Here is an 18,953-nt window from a genome sequence, read left to right on the forward strand (position 1 = left end):
GGAAGGACGGAAGCATGCAGTGGAGGGATGGGTATGATTCAGCGTGGTGGGAGGGGCGAGCAGAAGGAGAATACCTAACTCATGGGCTCCTGGAAGGGGGACGTAAGCTAAGGAAGAGGCAGACCTGCAGGCCTGCAAAGCCAGACAGGTGCAACCCAAAGGACCTAATGCTGGACTGGGACTCAGGCCAGACACTGCCAAGAACTCCCTAATCTCTGATCGTGAAGGTGCTAAGGACCCAGGACCACAGCAAACAGGCTCTGTAATCTTGTCCCCGGCAGCATGGAGTGAAAGTAAAGGACAGAACAAGGCGTACTACTCCCTGTCCAGGCACGCCTAGCCCTTCCCCCTGCCCGCCTAATTCCCAGGCTCCTGCAGGGCTCTGATGTCTCTCAGTCCAGGATCTCACAACACCAAGAGACCGCTTGGCCAGTCTAGGGACCAGGTTCATCTACCCTGCACTGTCCTCTATCCCAGGTCCGCTGACCTAGGTTGATTGCCCAGTGGTAATCTCCTTAATGAACTTCCCTAGTGGCTTAGATGGTAAAGCATCTGCCTACAATGCAGGAGACCCGGGTTCAATCCCTGAGTCAGGAAGATCCCCTGGAGAAGGAAATGGCAACCCTCTCCAGTATCCTTGCCTGGAAAATCCCACAGACGGAGGAGCCTGGTAGGCTACAGCCCATGCGCAACGTTTCCTTTTGAAATACCCCCTACCCTCTCTCACCTCCCCACCCCACCCCACTGCCCAGGGCCAGCACTTTGTCAGCCCAGCAACCTGAATGACTTGAACTGGCAATGCACACCAACACCAGCCCTCAACCTGAAAGAAACCGGGCTCAAATCCAAAGGAAGTAGTCCGACACCAAGAAAGGACTTTCATAAAAATAGAAAACGAGGCAGCCTCAGCTATATCCCAAGAGGTACTCTCAGATGCATCTTCTTTCGGGCTCTGGGTTCAACTGAAGGAGCAAGGGAGCAGGGGAAGGTTGTGGCACTTAAAAGTATCTGTTTTTACAAGAGGTAGGAATAGAGGTGACCATTCTAGAGAGGAAATGACCTCAGAAGACTCCTGATGGCTTTTAAACCCTTTGAGCAAGGAGATTCTTTATCTCTGAGGCTCAAGGATAATTTGCTTTCCCCACAAAACCTGGTTCAGGGAACTGTCATGGAAGGAGGGCGTTTAGAGGATGTCGGAAGACACACTTCAGTGACTTCATGAATTGGCCTCTCTGGCATGTGCCTTGGGAATTTGGCCACTGCCTTGGGGGCAGGGCCATTTAAAATGCTTGCACTAGAGCAGCCAACACAGGAGAATGGACTAGAATGCACACTGGTTGAGAGCCCAAGCACCAGGCTAGGAGTGGGAAGGGTCACTAGTGGCTCACCCCCGCCAGCCCCAGGGCCCACGGTTCCCTACCAGGTCTCACGGCCAGCGTGGCAGCGCAGCGGGCCTGGCCCAGCTCGTTGGTGGCAGTGGCTGCATAGCTCCCGGCATCGGCGGCCCGGGCCTCCCGGAGCAGCAGGGTGTGCCGCTCGCCTTCTGCCCGGATGAGAAGGCGGCCATCACTGCGCAGCGGGGACCCATCCTTCTGCCAGGACACTGTGGGGAAGCAGCGGGGTGACCAGGTTGTCCCTGCCCACAGGGGCCCACTGGGGCCAATCTCCCCCCACCCCACCCCACACAGGGCCCACAGCACTCCTCTCCCCAACCCAGGGAATCCCGAGGACTGGCCCCTCAGTCACAAAAGTCCAGGCCCACCTTCCCCTCTCTCAAGGGACTGTGACCCCACTAACACACACAGACACACACATATACACACGACACAGCAGTCTGGCCAGCCCCATGGAATGGATGATCTCCCCGCCCACTCACCGTACCCCCTCCCTCCCATTCCCCCCAAGGACTGGGGTGGGAGGCAGGGAAGGGAGACTCTCCCCTCCTTCTCTCAATCTTAACCTGACCCCAGGCCTAGAGCTCACCTTGGGGCGGGGGGTTGGCGGTAACAATACACTTGAGCAGCACGTCCACCCCTGGGGCCACCACTGCATTTTGCAGGGGGATCTCAAACACAGGGGCCTCCAGGGGCTCTTCTCCAGCAGACACATAGGAGTCATCCGAAGACTCTGCAGGACACATTGGCGAGAGGGTAAGGGGACATGTCCCTGTGGGAATGACTTGGGGGAGAGGGGGCAAACCCAGAGAGAGGGCCTTCTGGAAGGCAAGGGTTGGAGAGCAAAGGGTCTCTCTCCTGAAGCTCCTGAGACAGGGAAGAAAGGAAAACAGAAGGGAGTTCTCAAACAGAACAGGGCGGTGGGACTCTATGGTGGTTTGGCTGCTTAATTTCAGCCACAGTTAGGAGGCTGGTTTCTGGAGGACGACAGGGACTGCACTGTGCTTGTCGTTACACAAATCAGTCATCAGTGATCATAGATCAGGCCCTGTGCAAGGTGGTCTGAGGAGGACACAACTTCATAAGCTTCCAAACAGAGAACAAGCCAATAGCAACCCAAGACCTAAGCAATGCTAGTGTGACAGGGCAATGTGTGGTAAACTGTCAAACTAGTGATGCCACTGGATTAAAAAGGGAGCAGCAGGTGCTTCCGGTAGCCATGAGAGGCCTCATGAAGATCAGCTTTGACTGTGTCCATTCACCAAACAGTAACACTGCACTTACTACTTACTCCGTATGGGTACCAGGGACACATTAAGAAATAAGAGGCAGTCCCTGCTTACAGAAGAGACCATACACACACAGGAAGAGAGCTCCTACGCTCAAAGAGACCTTAAAACTCCACCGTCGTGACTCTCTCTGGGTATTTTCTAATTCTGACCTTCTATAAGCTAGATAACAGGCTTCCCAGGTGGCGATACTGGTAAAGAATCCGCCTGCCAATGCAGGAGAACTAAAAGACGCTGGTTCAATCCCTGGGTTGGGAAGATTCCCTGGAGAAGAAAATGGCAACCCACTTCAGTATTCTTGCCTGGAAGATCCCATGGGCAGAGAAGCCTGGGCAGGCTACAGTCCATGGGGTTGCAAAGAGTTGGACATGACTAAAGTGACTTAACACAACCCATGAGCTAGATAACGCACAGTGTCTGTAGCCAAAAGAGCCATGAAGATGTTATGCTGTTCTCTAGGTACAAAACCTTGGACAAGTTAGATAATCTCTGTGCCTCAGTTTTATCTGTAAAATGGAGCTGATAAATAACACCCAACATCCTATAAAACTGGCATATAGATTAAAATAAAGTAACACACCCAGTTAACACAACACCTGGAACATGGCTGTGGACACTCAATAACATGGCTAGTAGAACGATGAATAGGCACCTAGTCATCTCTAAAGATTTTGAGACAGTACTACTAAAATGAAGAATAATGTGATGAAAAAAGCGGGGGAGGAGTGCTAAGTGCACTGAGAGAGACACCAACAGTGTCCTAAGAGCAGGGGGTTGACATATCTGGCGTGGAAAAACAGCAGAGGCAGGAGTGAGCTGAGGATGGCTCCTCAGTCTCGCACCAGAAGTGGCCCCAGTTGATGTTCAGTTGAGCAGAGTTAGGGGCAGAGGCATTTGGGGTACTAGCCACCATCCACAGGAGTGGGCGACAACACACTGGTTGGCATGTGATCACAGTCAGCTCAGCCACGCAGGGACTCAAAAGATAGGAGGGATGAGGCTAGAAGGGAGGCTGGGTGAGATCTTAGTAGCCCTGATGGGTCAGGTGATGTATGGGGATGAGAAGATCAGTACTGAGAACTGGCTGGCCCTAAGCTTAACAGTAAGAGGGACATGATCAATTACTTATTGAGATGGCCTTTGGTCTCTTCCCCCACAGACCAGTGGGGCTGTGGAGGGTTTCCCCCCACCATTAGATCCTTGACCCAACAGCCCAGCAGGCCACTGGACCCAAGGGACGTTATAGAAGGCATTGGACATGGGATCTTTGCTTACAGCTCCGCTCCGCCCAGCCTCCATCAAAACATTCTCACACTCTCACCATCGGACAGGTCATATACAAGGGGCCTTCAACAATCCTTCACTCAAACTGGAACCTGGGACCATGCCTTTCCTCTGAAACCGCACCCTCGCAACTGCCTAGCAGTCTCGCTCCTTCCAGACATGCTCCCACCCAGGTCTCACTCAGCACCTTCTCTACCCTCCCCGAGGCCTTACCGAGCTCAGGCGAGGTGGGCCGCGCCCGGCGACCTCTGCCCTGGCTGCGGGCCCCTCGGCGGTCCCAGGCCCCCCAAGGACCGTCCTCCTCTGGCCCTCTGCGCAGCCTCTTCTCGGCCTCGGGTCCCGCCCTGTTCTTCTCCAAGGTCTGGGGCACAGCAGCGCCCTCCTGGCCCGGCGTGGCCCAGGGCAGGAAGCGCACGGCCTGCGGCGGGGGCTCCCGCTTCCGACCCGGGGGAGCTTTCGTCCTGGTCTCGGGGGGCTCGGAGGTGAGGGGCGGCACCGGGCTCCGGCACTCCTGGATGGCTCTGCTCCGGGTCAGCGGGAACTGGTCCCGGCGCCTAACCTCCTGCTGCGGGCCTTCCCCCGGCTCCGTCCTGCCCGCTGGCCCACGGCCCCGGGGCCTCCCTGGCTCATCCCCGGGCTTTTCCGCGACGCTCGCAGGGGGCGGCTGGGCGGCGGCGGGGCTCAAGGCCCGCGGGGTCTTGGGGGTGGAGGGCTGGGAGAAGAGCGGCGGCTCGCCGGGCTCTCGGGGGGACGGGGCGCGCTGCAGCGTGGCGCGCAGGGACTCGTGAGAGCGCACCAGCTCCTCCCGCGACGTGGAGCGGCGGATGCGGCCCAGCTCCTGGGCGAAGCGCAGCTCGAGGTCGGACGCAGGGCTGCGCTGACGCGTGCGCTCGTCCAGCGAGGCCGCCTTCTGTTGGAATAGGCGGCGCCGCTCGGCCACGCTGCCCGCCGGGGACCGCAGCTCCTCCTGCGAGGCCCTGGGCGTGCCCCACGGCCCGCCGCCCTCGGACTTGGGCTGCTCCAGCGAACGGGCCTTGCGCAGGGGCACCCAGGGCCGCAGGGGCGCCGGCGGCGAGTCGCTGCGCTCCAGGCTGCGCCGGCGCTCCTCGAAGAACTGCAGCTTGTCCAGGATGCGGGAGCCAGCGCGCACCAGCCTCGGGGAGCGGCCCAGCGCCGACTGGCGGCCCGAGGCCTCACTCAGGGGCGTCTGGGGCCGGGACTCCGCCGTGCCCGCTAGCGAGGGCCCGGACGACTTGGACTTTTTCCCTCGCTTCTCTTCGGCGGTGGCGTCCTCGGGCGGCACTGGCTCCCGAGAGCGCCGGTGCGGCGGCGTGGGGGTGGCCAGGGGCTGGCCGCCGGCTCCCGGCGGGGGCCGCTTACCCACCCGAGGGGACGGTGGGGGCAGCAGCGCGGATTTGGAGGGGGGCGGCAGGGCTGGGCGACGGGGGGCTTCGCTGGCGGGCTGAGGCTGAAGGTCAGGCTCCTCCTTGTGCAGTCCGCTCTGAGGGACACTGCTGCGGGACCAAGACGAAGAGGGGCAGGAGATTCAGGGGGCCTCCCCTCCCAGACCTTCGGGTCGTGACAGGAATCGGGCGGTGGGCATGCTGGGAAGGCTTGGGGGTGACATCGGCCAGCCCCTCCTCCGCCCCCCCCACCCGCCAAGAGGAAGGCACAGCCAGAGCAGGTGCTGGGGAGAGGCTGGCGGCTCTGGCCCCGGAAGATTGGGCTGGTGGCTGGGTCCAGGAACAGACTCAGTCCCAGGGGCTCTGGCCAGCCCCCTCTCCCCAGCCCCAGAAGCTGGGAAACAGCACAAACAGAAACTGAGTGGTGGGGGGAAAAAAAAAGGATGAGGCTGAAGACCCAAAAGATGAAGTGGGCAGGGAAGGCGGGAGGGTGGGATGGGGCGGGGCCCTCTCAGGAATTCAGCCTCCCACTCATTCCTGCCCCCAGCTGGCCCCCACAGCCCTGCCCTTCCTCAGCAGGGCATACCCCTTCACTGTGCCCCAGGAAGAACAGGCACACGCCTTCCAGGAGCAATACCCTCATCCCTGGGATTGCCTAACAGCTCCTCAGACCTGAGCCCCCACCAGTGCTGACAGCAGGTGACAGCTGAGGTCCCTGGAGTGGGAGACGAGGGTACCCAGGTTCCCGTGCCTTTGATTAATCTGCCCCCGGTACAAGGCCTCTGACTTTGTCCTGCCCCTGGGTAAGTTACCTTGAGTCCTTGGAAACCACCCCCTGAGAAACACAGAAGCTCCCCAAAGGGGTATGCTCAGGAATAACTCAGCTCCAAAATAACTACTGTGTGGGCCTGAACAGTGAGTGTGGGAGAAGAGGAGGAAGAAAGGAGCTGGGCAGCCCCAGACTGCCCCTCTCACCTCCAGAACTTTGATGCCCAAGAGCTGGGCCTCAGTTTCCCCCATCTGGACTCTTGGGGGCACACCAAACAGAGAGATTAGCAAGAAAAGGAATTGGAGATATTAGCATCCTACCTAACACATTAGAGAGAGCTTAATAAAAACTTATGAAATGGCTCATTGAGTACTTATTGTGTGTCAAGCATGTACTGAATGCTTAAAATGCATTGAGTCATTTAATCCTCACAACAATCCTTTGCGACAGGACTGTTATTATCTCCATTTACAGATGAAGAAAGTGAGGTTTAGAGAGGTGAGGTGCCTTACCAAGGTAACATAGCTAGGAAATAGTTGGTGCTAGATTGAAAGCCCAGTAGTCTGGTTTCTAAGCCCTTATTCCCTCCAATATGTCTGGAATTCTGGGGGCACAGAGACGGGAGAAATAGTATGGTATTGAAAAAAAAAAAAAAGTATGGTATTGGCCATAAGCATAAATTCTCCAGCGCCTTAGTGTCAGGCTACCTGGGTCAGCCGCCTACACAGCAAACCTCACCTCCAACAGGGTATGGGGTGGGGGTGGGGGGCATGCAATCTAGAGTGCCCTAGGGAGAAAAACCTCAACCAGCCACCTGCAGGGAGGCAGAGTCTACTCTGGGGGAGGGACAGCAGAGTCCCTGAGGAACGGCCTCTGGGAACTGGGTGAGGCAGGGAGAGAAATTGGGGACAGCAGAGGAGATCTCTTGCTGGCAGTTTCAAGCTCCAGGCCAGCCTGTGTACCACAGACATCACTAAGGAAATGGGTTCCTCGGAAGTTGCCATAGCAACTCCAGGCTCCGGCTGAGGCCTGGCAAAGAAAGGCAGGGAAGGAAAAGGCAAGTCCAGGGCATGGGAGCACCTGGTTAATGCCAGCCAGATAAAGCAAGGGCGCCTCCTCTGCACCTGCCCCCAGACCTCTTCCCTGCCTACCACCAGCCACCTCAGCCACCCGCAAAAAAGGCCTCCCCCCACCAGGCCCTTTCTTTCTCCTCCATGGTGGTACCTCCCACACACACACCCATACCCATCACAAATCAGGCCCCCCTCAGCTCCCCAAATGCCCCCTGATAACCTCTCTCATCAGCCACTCCCCTCTTCTACCAAAGCACTCTCTTCTGTATCTGCCAGTCCCACATCTCCAAAACCCAAAACCGGCTCCAACATCTCACTCCAACACCTCCGCTCCTCACCGTAGCCTCTCAGGACCACCTTCAACCCCACCCTGAGGCGTCTCCCACATGGGGTCCTCACATGCCCCCACCTCTATCACTCCGAGCCCTCTGCCTCCAGCCTAGCCCCCCCAACCCCCAATCTCCACCCCACCCTGCCCCAGCCCCCTGCGGCCCACACACTTCACATCCCCCTGCTCTCCCAGGCCCCTGGCCCCAACAACCCCCTGACCACCTCGCTCTCTTCTGTCTCCTGGTTGTGCTCTCGCTCGCTCCCTCCTGCTCTCCCGGGAGCTGCCGTGCAGAAAGGTTCCGTTCCTCCCAGAAAAAGGCCCACATGGGAACAGGAATGTGCAGAGATGAAAAGGCAGCAGCTGCTGAGACAGCAGGCACGGAGGGGGCCCCTGATGGGGGGGGGAGTGGGGATCCTGGGGACAACTGGAGCCTGAATGGGCGAGGCAGGAGAGGGCCCCCGGGAGAGTGGAGATCTTGCGGGAGACAAGGAAGGGAGATAGGGGTCCACGAGACCATGGAGATGGCACAGTGAGCCAGGACAGGTGGGAGCAGGAGCATGTGGGTGGTGATGGAACAGGAGGAGGATGGAGCTGTGTAGGAGGACAGAGTGGGCAGCTGGGGCCAGGAGAGGAAGCAATGGTGGGGGGGTGGAGAAGTGCACAGAGGGATGGATGGTGCAGGGGACATGGGGTGTGGAGGCTAATGGACGGTGAGGGGCAGTGCGGGACGGCATGGTGAGGTGGGACAGTGAAGGGCCCAGGTAAGGCCGTTACTTACACGTGGATCGAGAGCGCCCGTCCTCTGTACAGGCTGAATGCGCTGCCGTACAGGTCACTGGCCACCGAAAGGCTATCCTCTGACCCCCAGCTTGCGCCCACCAGATTAGCTCGAGATGCCCGTACGAGCGGCTCCACCCCCAGGTGCCGTGGCCCGGCCCCGGTTGCCTGTGCTTGCCTTGGGCTGCCCGGGAGGCGGCGGGTGCCAGCCCTGCTGCCCGCTTCCTGCTCCAGGACCGTCTGCCCGCTGCCCCACCAGCTCACTTGCTCCTCTGAGGTGCCTGTCACGGAGGTCGGGGGCGTGTCCAGGGAGGTGCCCACCAGGGTATCAGAGCCCCCTAGAGAGAGGAACACAGTGAAGCCAGGCACCTTTGGAGGGAAGGCCACCTGCTGGCTCTGTGTGCACCCCAGAGAGCTCACCCGTGGGGGTGCTGAAGGCCCCATCATCCCGAAGCTCCAGGCGCTGGGTCCCCTGCCCGTCGCTGATGTCATCCTCGCCTGTCTCCGAGTCTGGAGGAGAAAGGGTCTGTGTGGGCAGGGCTCTCCCTCCCCCTGACTCCGACTCTTCCCTCCTGCCTCCCCCGCAGCAGGCTCCACATCGCCATCAGGACTCCCATCATCTATCCTTTCTCGCCTTAGCTCCCCACATCCCGCTGCCCATCCTGGGAGCCTCGGGGTCACCCCTCCCATGCCGGTCCTCTGGCTCCTCACCCCTGCCTCCGTGGTAGTGCCCTCAAAGCTACCTGCAGTCCCCCCACCCGGCCACTTGATGGACTGCAGGGCTGTAGCCCCTCCCCCTCCTCTCCGCCAGTGATAACTTAAGTTCCCACACAGCCCCCCAAATAACAAGATCCTACGTTTCAAGGCTCTAAAGTCTGGGTTCCGGTACCCAGGAACAAAGGGGAGTCACCTCAGAGTCGTACTGTCAGGGCACTCGACCAACCGCAGGGCCAGCCTGTCCTCCACCCCAAACCAGCCGGAACACATCAGGGTGCAGCTGAGGCAGGGTGAGGAGAGGCCGGGGTTGGGCAGGGAAGCAGGGGAGTGGAGGGCCAGGGCAGGAGCCAGTTTCCTACCGTAACTTTGCTTTCTGCAGGAGCGGAAAACTTCGCTTCCATAGGAGCAGCAGGAGAGAGACATGGACAGACTGTTATCAGAGCGTTTGTGGGGTAGGGCATGATGGACAGGCAGGACAGAGGGGCCATCAGGGTACCCGGTGCCCAAAGATGCCCTGTGGGGATGGGAGTTGGGGGAGGGAGACACCTGGGATGAGCAAAGCACCTCTCATTCGCTGACTGCCTGCCGGCCCCAGTGGGCCCAGCACTGGGGAGCCAGTGTGCTTTGGGAGATTCTTCCAATGACCCCAGTGATTCTGCACCTTTGCACTTTCACTGGTGCTCCCACTGGCCACACACACACACACATACGTACACACACATACACCCACTTGTACTCAGCCCAGCCACAGACCCAGGCCCCCCATTAGGGGTCAGGCCCACCTTCTGGTACAATATCTGCATTGTGCTTTGACCTCTCAAAAGAACCTCTCCATCTGTTTGGCATCATGACGTGACCTGCACCCTCTTCCCAAACCCTCTCTGCTACTGCTGAATGGTCCTCAAAAATGTGGTCAGGCTAGGAGCAAAGTTTCTTGGGCATGTTTCTTTTAACTTTCTCAGATTCTATTAGGTTCTGTGCCTCAGTTTCTCCCTGAGTGCCATGACAAGCAGGAGCCACGTGCTGGTTGTAGAAGCATGGCACTTAACTCATCCCCACCTGGCCCACAGATGAAGAATAATAAGTCCGGGACCCATGAGGGGGTGTGCCAGCTAACCCCCACCCCTATTGCTAGGTCCTTTCTCAGCTGCAAGGGGCTTTCTTGGGTGGGTGGGTAGGTGGTTAAGCAGTTAGGTGGGTGGGGGAATATGGGGGTTCTGTATCTCATGGGCCGTCTTCAGGCCTGGGTGCCTCATGAAGGGACATGGACCAAGAGGAGGAGTGTGCACGGGCTAGAGCAGGCAGCTCACGGTCCACGCACCATGGGTGAGTCGGCCAAAGGCCCGGCGGGAGTGGCCGGTTTTCTGAAAGAGAAAAGCCAGAATGAGGAGTTGAGGGGAAGGCTCGCTCCTGATGCTCCGACCTCCCTATACCTCTCGTCCAAAGCTCTGTATCAATCAGAAACTCGGCCCAGGGGCCACTGGGGGCAGAGCAAGCGGAAGGGACCCCGGCAGCTAGCTTCCCCTAAAGGGAATAAATATCTCCAGTTTTCCTTGCTTGTCAGCCCTCCCCCTGGAGCTCCCGCGAGGCTCTGGGGAGGAGCTGGGGAGGAAGAAGGGTGGACTAAGGGTCAAACGCTGGTCAGAGGACTGGGGACCTGAGCGACACTCTCAGAGATAGGCTGACTGATGTGAAGGAAGAAATTTGGTGGGGGGGGGGGGGGGCATGCTTGGATGACTGGGAGATGGAAGGACAAGGACACAGATTCCTTATGGGGGCGGGGGGGGGGGGGAGGACAGACACCCCTGAGATAGGTGTCAAGAGGGCAGGAGGGTGATGCGGGGGCAGAGGGCAAGGTCCTCCAAAGGACGGGAGCCTCAGGAAAGCAAGAAGGAGGCCCGGGTCCACGGAGGACAGGGCAGGGCTAGTGGAATGCACTGAGCTCAGCGCGGATCCCTGCGCCGTTGCTTCCAGGAGCCCCGGAAGATGGAAGGCACCGGAGTAGGGGGCTGGGGAGAGCCAGCCAGGGGCACGGAGGGGTTGGACAGAGGCAAGAGGTGGTACAGAAGCCCGTGGGCGCTCCACGCCGAGGGTGGCTGCGGGGGCCTCCCCGGGGGTCGCGGCGATCGCGGGTGCTGGGGGTTGGGGCGGCGGGGGCTCTGCCCTTGGGCGCGGGGAGGGGCCTGACGTAGGCCAGGGAGCCCCCTGGAGCGCGCCCTGCCCGCCGCCTCGGCCGCCGGGGTGGGGCAGGCTCGGCTCCGGCGCCCCCTCCCCCGGGCCCCGCCGCGGCGACCCGCCCTCCCTCCGGGGCGCCCAGCCCTTCCTGCCCCCTCCCGGCGCCGCCCGCCCCCGGAGCCCTCACCTGGAAACGCTTCTTCACCCACAGCTTCTTCATGGCGGGGGAGGGGGCCGGGCCGGCGGCCGGGCGAGGAGGGGACGGGCGGGGGCGGGGCGGAGTCGGAGGCGGGGCCGGGGGCGAGGCGGGGAGCTGGCGGGGGCCGGCGCCGGTGGCGGAAGGAGCCTCGGGGCCGCCGGAGCCCGGGCGGGGGGAAGACGGCGGCGGCGGCGGCGGCGGCCGGAGCCCGCCCTTCCCCCGCCAGCCCGCACCCCCCTAGGAGCCCCTTCCCTCGCCGGCTGCCCTGCGTCCCCGGGGGCGGCGATCACCTGCCTCGCGGCTCCCCGACCCCGCATCGGCCTCCTGGGTCCTGGGCACATGGGGAAACTGAGGCACAGAAAAGGGTGCAGTGGCCCCTAGGAGAGTTCGGGCCACTAGCTCATTGGCTGCCCAGCGCGGCGTCCACACCGCCCCCCCCCGCCTCCCGCAGGGCCGCTCCAGAAGGTCAGCCGCATCTCCACTGGCTCACTCCACAAACATGCGCGCGCGTCCGCCTTGCCAGGCAGTACCCGACACATCGCAGGGCCGCGGCGCCGAGCGGGGGCGCCCGGAGCATACACAGGGCACGGGTCCTCCTAGTGACCTGGACCCAGAACGCGAACCCCTTCAGGCTGCTAAGGAAGGTCAGAGAAGGCCCTCAAGTTCCCTGATTGTAGGTCCTCTGTCCCTGCACCCTGGCATACACACACACACACACACACACACACACACACACACGAGCTAAGATGCCCAGAGATTTTCCTGTTATTCACAAATATAACCCAATTTCTCATTCATGGGTGAGCACACATCAAATTTTCTTTATCCTCCTGGCATTTGGCACCATGAATGTTTTGCTTGCACAAAATGCTACCCCTCCCCCCCACACACAATCATTATAACTAAGTTTCCTAAACATTTATTAAGTGCCAGGCACTTTATCAGGGCTTCCCTGGTGGCTCAGATGGTAAAGAATCTGCCTGCGATGCAGGAGATTTGGGTTCGATCCCTGGGTCAGAAGATACCCTGGAGAAGGGATTAGCAACCCACTTCAGTATTCTTGCCTGGTAAACCCCGTGGACAGAGGAGCCTGGAGGGCTACAGTCCGTGGGGTTGCAAAGAGTCAGACATGACTGAGCAACTTCAGGCACTTTATAATCGTTACCTCACTGACAACAACCCTGTGAGTTTGAAACTCTTAAGAACATGTAACTGACTCCATTTAATCAACAAGTGACTAAGGCTCAGACAAGTCCTATCACTTAGCAAAGCCACACAGGTTCTGTGCCTCCACGATTGCCCAGATCCGAATTCCCACCCCAGTCCACACAAGTAGTGCCAATCCTGGTTGCTGAGATGTGACTACAAAGTCATTATCATTAACACTGGCAGCATGCCTAGCACATACGGAGCAACGGCCTAGGCACTTGATACGAATAAACTCAATCTGTACACAGAGGCACAGAGAGGTTACTTGCCCAAGGTCACAGAGCCTGTAGTTGGGATCCCGGGATTCTCACCCAGGCACCATGACTGAGTTACTGAGCATCATGCCATAAAACCTCATATACTGATTGGTTAGGAGGACCCCTAACTTTTTTTCTTTAAAGCATGGGTCCAAAATAAATACTGAGCCAACTGATGAGTTTTGTTCAGCCTGTACAATATTTTAAGTGGGGCAAGCCTGCTCAAATTCAACTGCTGACAAGACCACCTCTCTCCTTTTCAGTTTCTACTTGGCTCCTGAAGTTGTTTGAGTTGTATGGCTCTTTATTTGAAAGTTTTAGGTCATGTCTTATACGTTCTGAGTGCCTGCAGGTGGTCCTGTTACCCAGACCCCCAGAAGCAGAGGTTGCACCTACAGACACACACACAGGACATGCAGTGAGAAGGGGACACGTGTATGTCTTTATCAATTCCAGCCGGAGGACTCGGGACACACATAGGCGATTTCCCTGCCCACCCCCAAACACACCCACTCACAGATGTGGGAGCTGAGTGAGGAGAGGGGGTAACTTGAGCCCCTGTTCCCCAGGAGAATCCGAGGGGCTGGCACATTCCGTAGCAAAAATAACCAATGGGCAGCAGGCGTGAGTGACGGGACAGCTGGGCCGAAGAGGGGCCCATGAGACTCTGTTCCTGCTCTGGGCTTGCACCGCTCACCCACACAGGCCAGCCTGGAGCATACTTTCAGGGCGGGCCTCCCCGAGCTGGCCCCTAAACGCCCCATTTTCTTCCAAGGCTGGGCAGCTGGGCCACCCTGCCATTGCTCCAAACCAGACTTCCAACTTCTGCCCCGCTTGCAGGTCCCCTTAACCAGAGAAAAGCCACGCCTCATCTCTCACAAAGAGCCTCCATTGAGCCAGATACCCACACCCCACTCTTCCCTGCCTTGTTCTAGTCTTCTCCCTTCCTTCCTCCTGCTCACCCTGCTCTGATTTTCTGACATACTATATAATTTTCATATAGTTATGATTTTTGCATGCATAATGTGTTCCCTCCCTGGAATGTCATCTCTAAGAGGACAGGGATTTTGGTCTTTCCCCCTCCCCTGACTTATAAATCTCAAGCACCTAGCACAGTGACGGGCACTCGGTGGGCACTCCATACACGTGGCACATGGGTGGGGGCACAGAGCTGCTGGTAGTGAGGATGGGGGTGGGGGGATGGGGACTATGAGTCTTGCTGGAGCAGGTCATTCTCCAGCCTTCCTCCCATCTCTGTTCTGACCCAGACCCTTTTCTAGAAACTGGAGACGTGACCATCTTGTTTCCACCCAGGATCTTCCTGGGAGGGCTACCCTCACTTTAGGAAAGTTCTCTTGTGTGGGCTTTGGCTGACTTTACAGCCTCTCTATTCTCTTTTTTCCCTTCCAGGGCTCCTCACTGCTCCTGATCTGGCCCCTCCTCCTCTCCCTAATTAGGACTTAGCATGAATGGAGGGGGCCACTCTCCATATCCATTCCCAACTCCATGCTGGTTTCCTCCTAGCTTTTCTTCCACACTGTCCACATTCTAGGTGAAAAAGATGATACTGCACCATCTAGCTGCAGGCAGCTCCTGCTGGAGTCCCCAACCTTTCTCTTGCTAAATGCCTCCTTCTCTCTAATCTCTCCTCTCCATGCCTTCAAGTCCCCTGCGTGGTTTACTACCATCTGTTGACTTTGGCCCTTCTGATTGGCACCAGGGTCCCCCAGGCCCTGGCTATGAGACTTCTGACTGCCAAACACGGTGAGCATTGTCAGCTTGCGCCTTCCCTTGGCTGTGCTCTCTCCTCCTTAACCCCCACCCTTCAGTATAGGCCTCCCTCTCCAGTCACACATGCCCCAAGCTTTGAGGGTGGCACTTGCCCTGATTACTTGACTGGCACATAGCTTCTCAGCCCATCCAAATGGGAGCCTGATGTTTTGACAGAGAAGAATGCCTGCCTATTTTGGAGACAGCAGAGGCTAGGGAGAGAGTGGAGATGCTGGCAGAAGGATACTTGGGGATACTGACAAGAGGGATAGTTACAATGCTAGATCCTGGCCTCAGTCTCCCCACGCTTCTCTTTCTGAGGACAGGCACTGTGGACCTAGACTCAGATCTGGGTCTGCCACCTCACTCACCAGGTGACATTGGGTAAATTCCCTCTTTGAACCTCAGTTTTCTTCTATGTATAATGGTCATAACAGTAACCTGGAACTTAGAAGACTAAATACTGAAATGAGATAGGGTGCTTTACACATGTTAAATACTCTACAAGTATCCTGCATCTCTGCCATCGTCACTATTCCTAGTCTTTCCTCATTTCTATACCCCCAAATCCCACCTCCTATTTCGCATCCTTCAAATTCTCCAGCCTGCAGCCCTCTTGTCTTCTCAAGGCCCCAGCTTCCCCAACCATGCCAATATCCCTCTATCCCTGAGCTAACATCTTGGGCTTCAGAAGTGCCAGGAACCTTAGCATCACCCCGTCTTGCCGAGCCAGACGGCAATCCCAGCCAGGAAACTGCCTGCTTCTCTCTGCAGCCAGATCCTGGCTGGACTTCCTCGAGAACCCTGAAGTCCTCCTGCTATTGATCCCAACCAAGAAAGTTTTCCATGAGGAAGTCTGAGCGATGCTGAGCTGCTTGCCCAACTGACCTTGATGGAGACCTCTCACTGGGCAGGGATTGGTGGAGGGTGGGCAGTAGGAAGAGGAGGAAGCCAGACTCAGCCAACATCACCAAAGCAAAGCCCCTCCCTCACCAATCAGGTGGGAGGGGCATAGTAGTCAAGCATGTGGTTTTTGGCAGTGGGATAGACCCAGGCTTCCATTCCTGCCTTGCCACCTCCTATCAGTACAACCAAGGTGCTTCATTTAATCCCTCTGGGCCTCAGGTTCCCTAGGGTTGCTGTGGGACTTAAATGATATATCAAAGGGTACGATAGCATATTGCCTGCCACACAGCAGCATAGTGGCTATTCATACTATTAAAAATTGCTACTAAGACTTATTACCAATGAATCATAATTGCAAAGCTGCTATTGGGGCAAAGCTTCTACCAGTATGAAAAAGTTCTCAGATGTGACTTGCTGCAGCCCCTCTTCTTGTTTTGACATGAGTGGCAAAAGGTCTCCAATCTAGTCCCCGAGCACCCAGAATCCTTTCCTCACCCCAGCCTTTCAAACATGCTGTTCCATTAGAGAGCCTGCAGACGGGCCTCTGGCCTCCGGGCCTCTGGCTAGGTTTGCCCAGCCAGGGCTTAGCTCTGCTGACCCTGCCACCTGGATTCCAGAGGGGCTGGGAGGCTCTAGCATCCTGTCACCCTTCCCACTCTGGGGGACCAGGGCAGGCAAGGAGGTTCTCATCTTCAGAAAGGTCCTCCATACAACAGACAGCTCCTTCTCCCTTTTCTCTCTCCTCCCTCCAGAACTTAAGAGGTAAAAAGGCCCCAAGAGCCCAAACTCAGAGGACTGGGTTCTGAGATCTGGGATGGGCATAACTAGCTGTTTGTCTTTAAGCAGACAGCTAGTCGTGGCCTCCCCCTCTGCTCTGGACCACAGCATCCTCATCCTTAAAGCTGCAGCCTGTGGACCTGCAGTTCTCTGTGGTCCTTTCTGACTCTAAACAAACATAATGACACCAGGATCCTTCTCAGCACTTCTTCTCTGTCCCGTATCTCTCTCCTCCAAGTTGTGTTCTCATCAACCTATCGATTGTGCCTTTATTTATGTTCTGTTTTCAGTCCCCTTTGCCCCTGAACAAAGGCCCCCAAGGAGTCCCATCGTCTCCCAGCTTAGAGTTCTGCCAGGACGAGCCCCAGCCCCTGACCCCAGAGCAGGTACGAGGAAAGCCTGTACCTGGCCAGGTGTGAAGCCAACCAAGACAAGCCAGCCTCGGCCCTCTCGGTCATTGAAGAGGAAGGTGGGCAGGGCAGAGCTAGGGAGAGAGTGGAGATGCTGGCAGAGGGAGGCCGAGCCTCTTTTCCAGCTCCCGACAGCTGCACCCCGCAGCCTTCTTTACCCTCCAGCTGCTGAGTTCCTTCAGGATGCTGGAGCTGTGCAGCTCGCTATACCCAGGGAGCACGGTATGCCTCCTCCTCAGCCCCTCAGCATGTCCCCCTATGTGACACTACCCAGCCGGAGTGAGAATTCCCTCTTGAACCAGGACAAACTCATGATCTTCAAGCTCTTTGCCATCTCCCCCAATTGCAGCTTTCTTCCTCAGAATTCTATTGCTTAAGACTCAGTCTGCTGAGATTCTGTCTTCAGCCTAGAGAAGAACTGGTTTAAGGGCTGAGAAGTCAAAAAGGAAGCCGAAAACACTGACCCAAGGAGATTCGGCCCTGGCCTGCACCCACACCAGCCCCAGCAGGACCCTGAGCACAGGGCTCAGTCTTATGCCCCTTCCCTTCCACCTAGGACAATCACCCACCCCTTCACACACACAGGCAGGGCCATGCCCCCTTCCATGCCCTCTGAACCTGGGGGAGACATGGCCCATGCACTTCCCATACCAATTCCACAAGCCCCTCATCTGCTGGCACCACCAGACGCCTGCACTGCCCGCCCACGCACATGCACACGGTGGGCTTGCGTGTGGATTCTCAGGCACTCCCCTCCATATGTGCTGGGAACCCCCAACCCAGGCTCTGCCTCCTGCTGCTCTGCACCCTGTCCTGCTGCTCTGCACCCTATCCGTACTTGTCCACCCACTGGCCCCTTCCAACCTGCCTAGTGCTGACCACACAAACCTGGCCTGGCAATGGACTATGAGGAGTTCTGACCCATCCCCTCAACACCACAGCCAGATCAGGGGAGCCCGCCTCCTCCTTCAGACATGCAGGCATGTCTGAAGAGGTGGATTCCGAATCTAAATTATCAGAGCCGGTGAAAACAGTTTCCCCAGGAGGCCCCTCTCTACAGGGAAACTAGGAGGGTTCCCACTATGCAATGCTCAGAGAGGCCTGAGTGGGGCTCAGGCTTGGCTTACCAAACGCTGACCCTTAACCTCTGACCTTCCTGTGGGGAGCCTCTCTATCTTCACACCCGCTTTCCCTGCACTTTCCTCTTGACGGGCACTCCTGGGTCAGCACATCTGAGAAGCCAGAGCACTCGGAAAAACGCTGGATGAACAGATGCCTCCCCCGAGCCAGCGGCGGCCCGGGTAACCTTCTCTACCTGTGAGCACCCCCCTCCCCCCGGCTTGGCCCCCACCTCCCCATTACCTCCGACCTCCAGCACGGTGAGAACCGCCTCGCAGGAGGCCTGGCCCAGCTCGTTCTGGGCCCTGCAGCTGTACACGCCGGCATCCCGCGGCCCGCAGCTTCGCAGCCACAGGCAGCTGGGCTCAGGGGCCGGCGGGGGCAAGCGCTGCCCATCCCGGAACCAGCTGAGGCTGGGCTGGGGCGTCCCGCTCACCACCACCCGCAGCCGCACGTCGCTGCCCGCAGACACCGCCGCGTCCTTCAGGGGCCGTAGGAAGACCGGCGCCCCGGCCACCGCGGCCGCCGCCCCTCCGCCGGCCCCCACTTTGGCCCTCTTCGGGGGCACCCCGGGGCTGGGGGGTGCCCTCGTGCCCGCGTCCTCGCCTCGCGTGCCCCGGGCTTTCTGCATGGCCTCTGCGAGTTGAGCTGGGGAGACGCCGGAACTGGACGGCCACGGGGGCACCCGGGGGATGTTGCCCTGGGAGATGAGTCCTGGGGGGCCGGCGCCCTGCCTTCCTGCCGCCCGCCCGCCTTCGGCCTGTGCTACCCAGAAGGTCACCGGGGCGGCCGCGGTTGCGCCTCGGGGGCTATTTTTAGGCCCCCCGGCTCGGGTTGCGAGGGAGCAGTGCAGGGAGGGGGCAGCAGAGGAGGGGACTTGGACTCTACTCTGCTTCTTCTCCCCCCTTTAGGAGTCCCCGTCGCCCCCCTCCCTTGGCTTATATGGGTCCCTGAGGCCTTTTCCAAGCCCCCTACCCTGCGGTGTGCCCCGCCCCCCAGCCACCCACTCATGGAGTCGGATTACCCTTGGGCTAAATCCCATTTCCCTTCCTCCCTCCTCCTGGGTCTCTGATTCCCAGCCTCAAGCGGCTGGG

General features: G+C 58.5%; 1 protein-coding gene across 6 annotated transcripts in view; it reads right to left on the reverse strand.

The window, feature by feature from the left end:
* SPEG (striated muscle enriched protein kinase) overlaps positions 1 to 18,751 on the reverse strand; it is a 58,755-nt gene extending 40,004 nt beyond the window's left edge. Inside the window, exons 1-8 of one of the 6 annotated variants that reach the window (XM_070386166.1) lie at positions 18,103 to 18,739; positions 10,359 to 10,401; positions 9,397 to 9,551; positions 8,741 to 8,830; positions 8,499 to 8,658; positions 4,181 to 5,481; positions 1,984 to 2,127; positions 1,421 to 1,603 (exon numbers count right to left, since the gene is read on the reverse strand). In XM_070386166.1, coding sequence (XP_070242267.1) covers positions 1,421 to 1,603; positions 1,984 to 2,127; positions 4,181 to 5,481; positions 8,499 to 8,658; positions 8,741 to 8,830; positions 9,397 to 9,551; positions 10,359 to 10,401; positions 18,103 to 18,490 — 2,464 coding nt within the window. In that variant the 5' untranslated portion in view covers positions 18,491 to 18,739. Of the gene's footprint in view, positions 1 to 1,420; positions 1,604 to 1,983; positions 2,128 to 4,180; positions 5,482 to 8,321; positions 8,659 to 8,740; positions 8,831 to 9,396; positions 9,552 to 10,358; positions 10,402 to 11,399; positions 11,482 to 18,102 lie in introns of those variants that run through there. The other 5 variants (XM_070386158.1, XM_070386174.1, XM_070386179.1 and 2 more) reach the window with 5 other exon arrangements.
* Between the last annotated feature and the right edge of the window lie 202 nt (positions 18,752 to 18,953).

The sequence above is a fragment of the Bos mutus genome, chromosome 2 (assembly GCF_027580195.1).
Source record: "Bos mutus isolate GX-2022 chromosome 2, NWIPB_WYAK_1.1, whole genome shotgun sequence".
In the NCBI taxonomy this organism is placed as follows: domain Eukaryota; kingdom Metazoa; phylum Chordata; class Mammalia; order Artiodactyla; family Bovidae; genus Bos; species Bos mutus.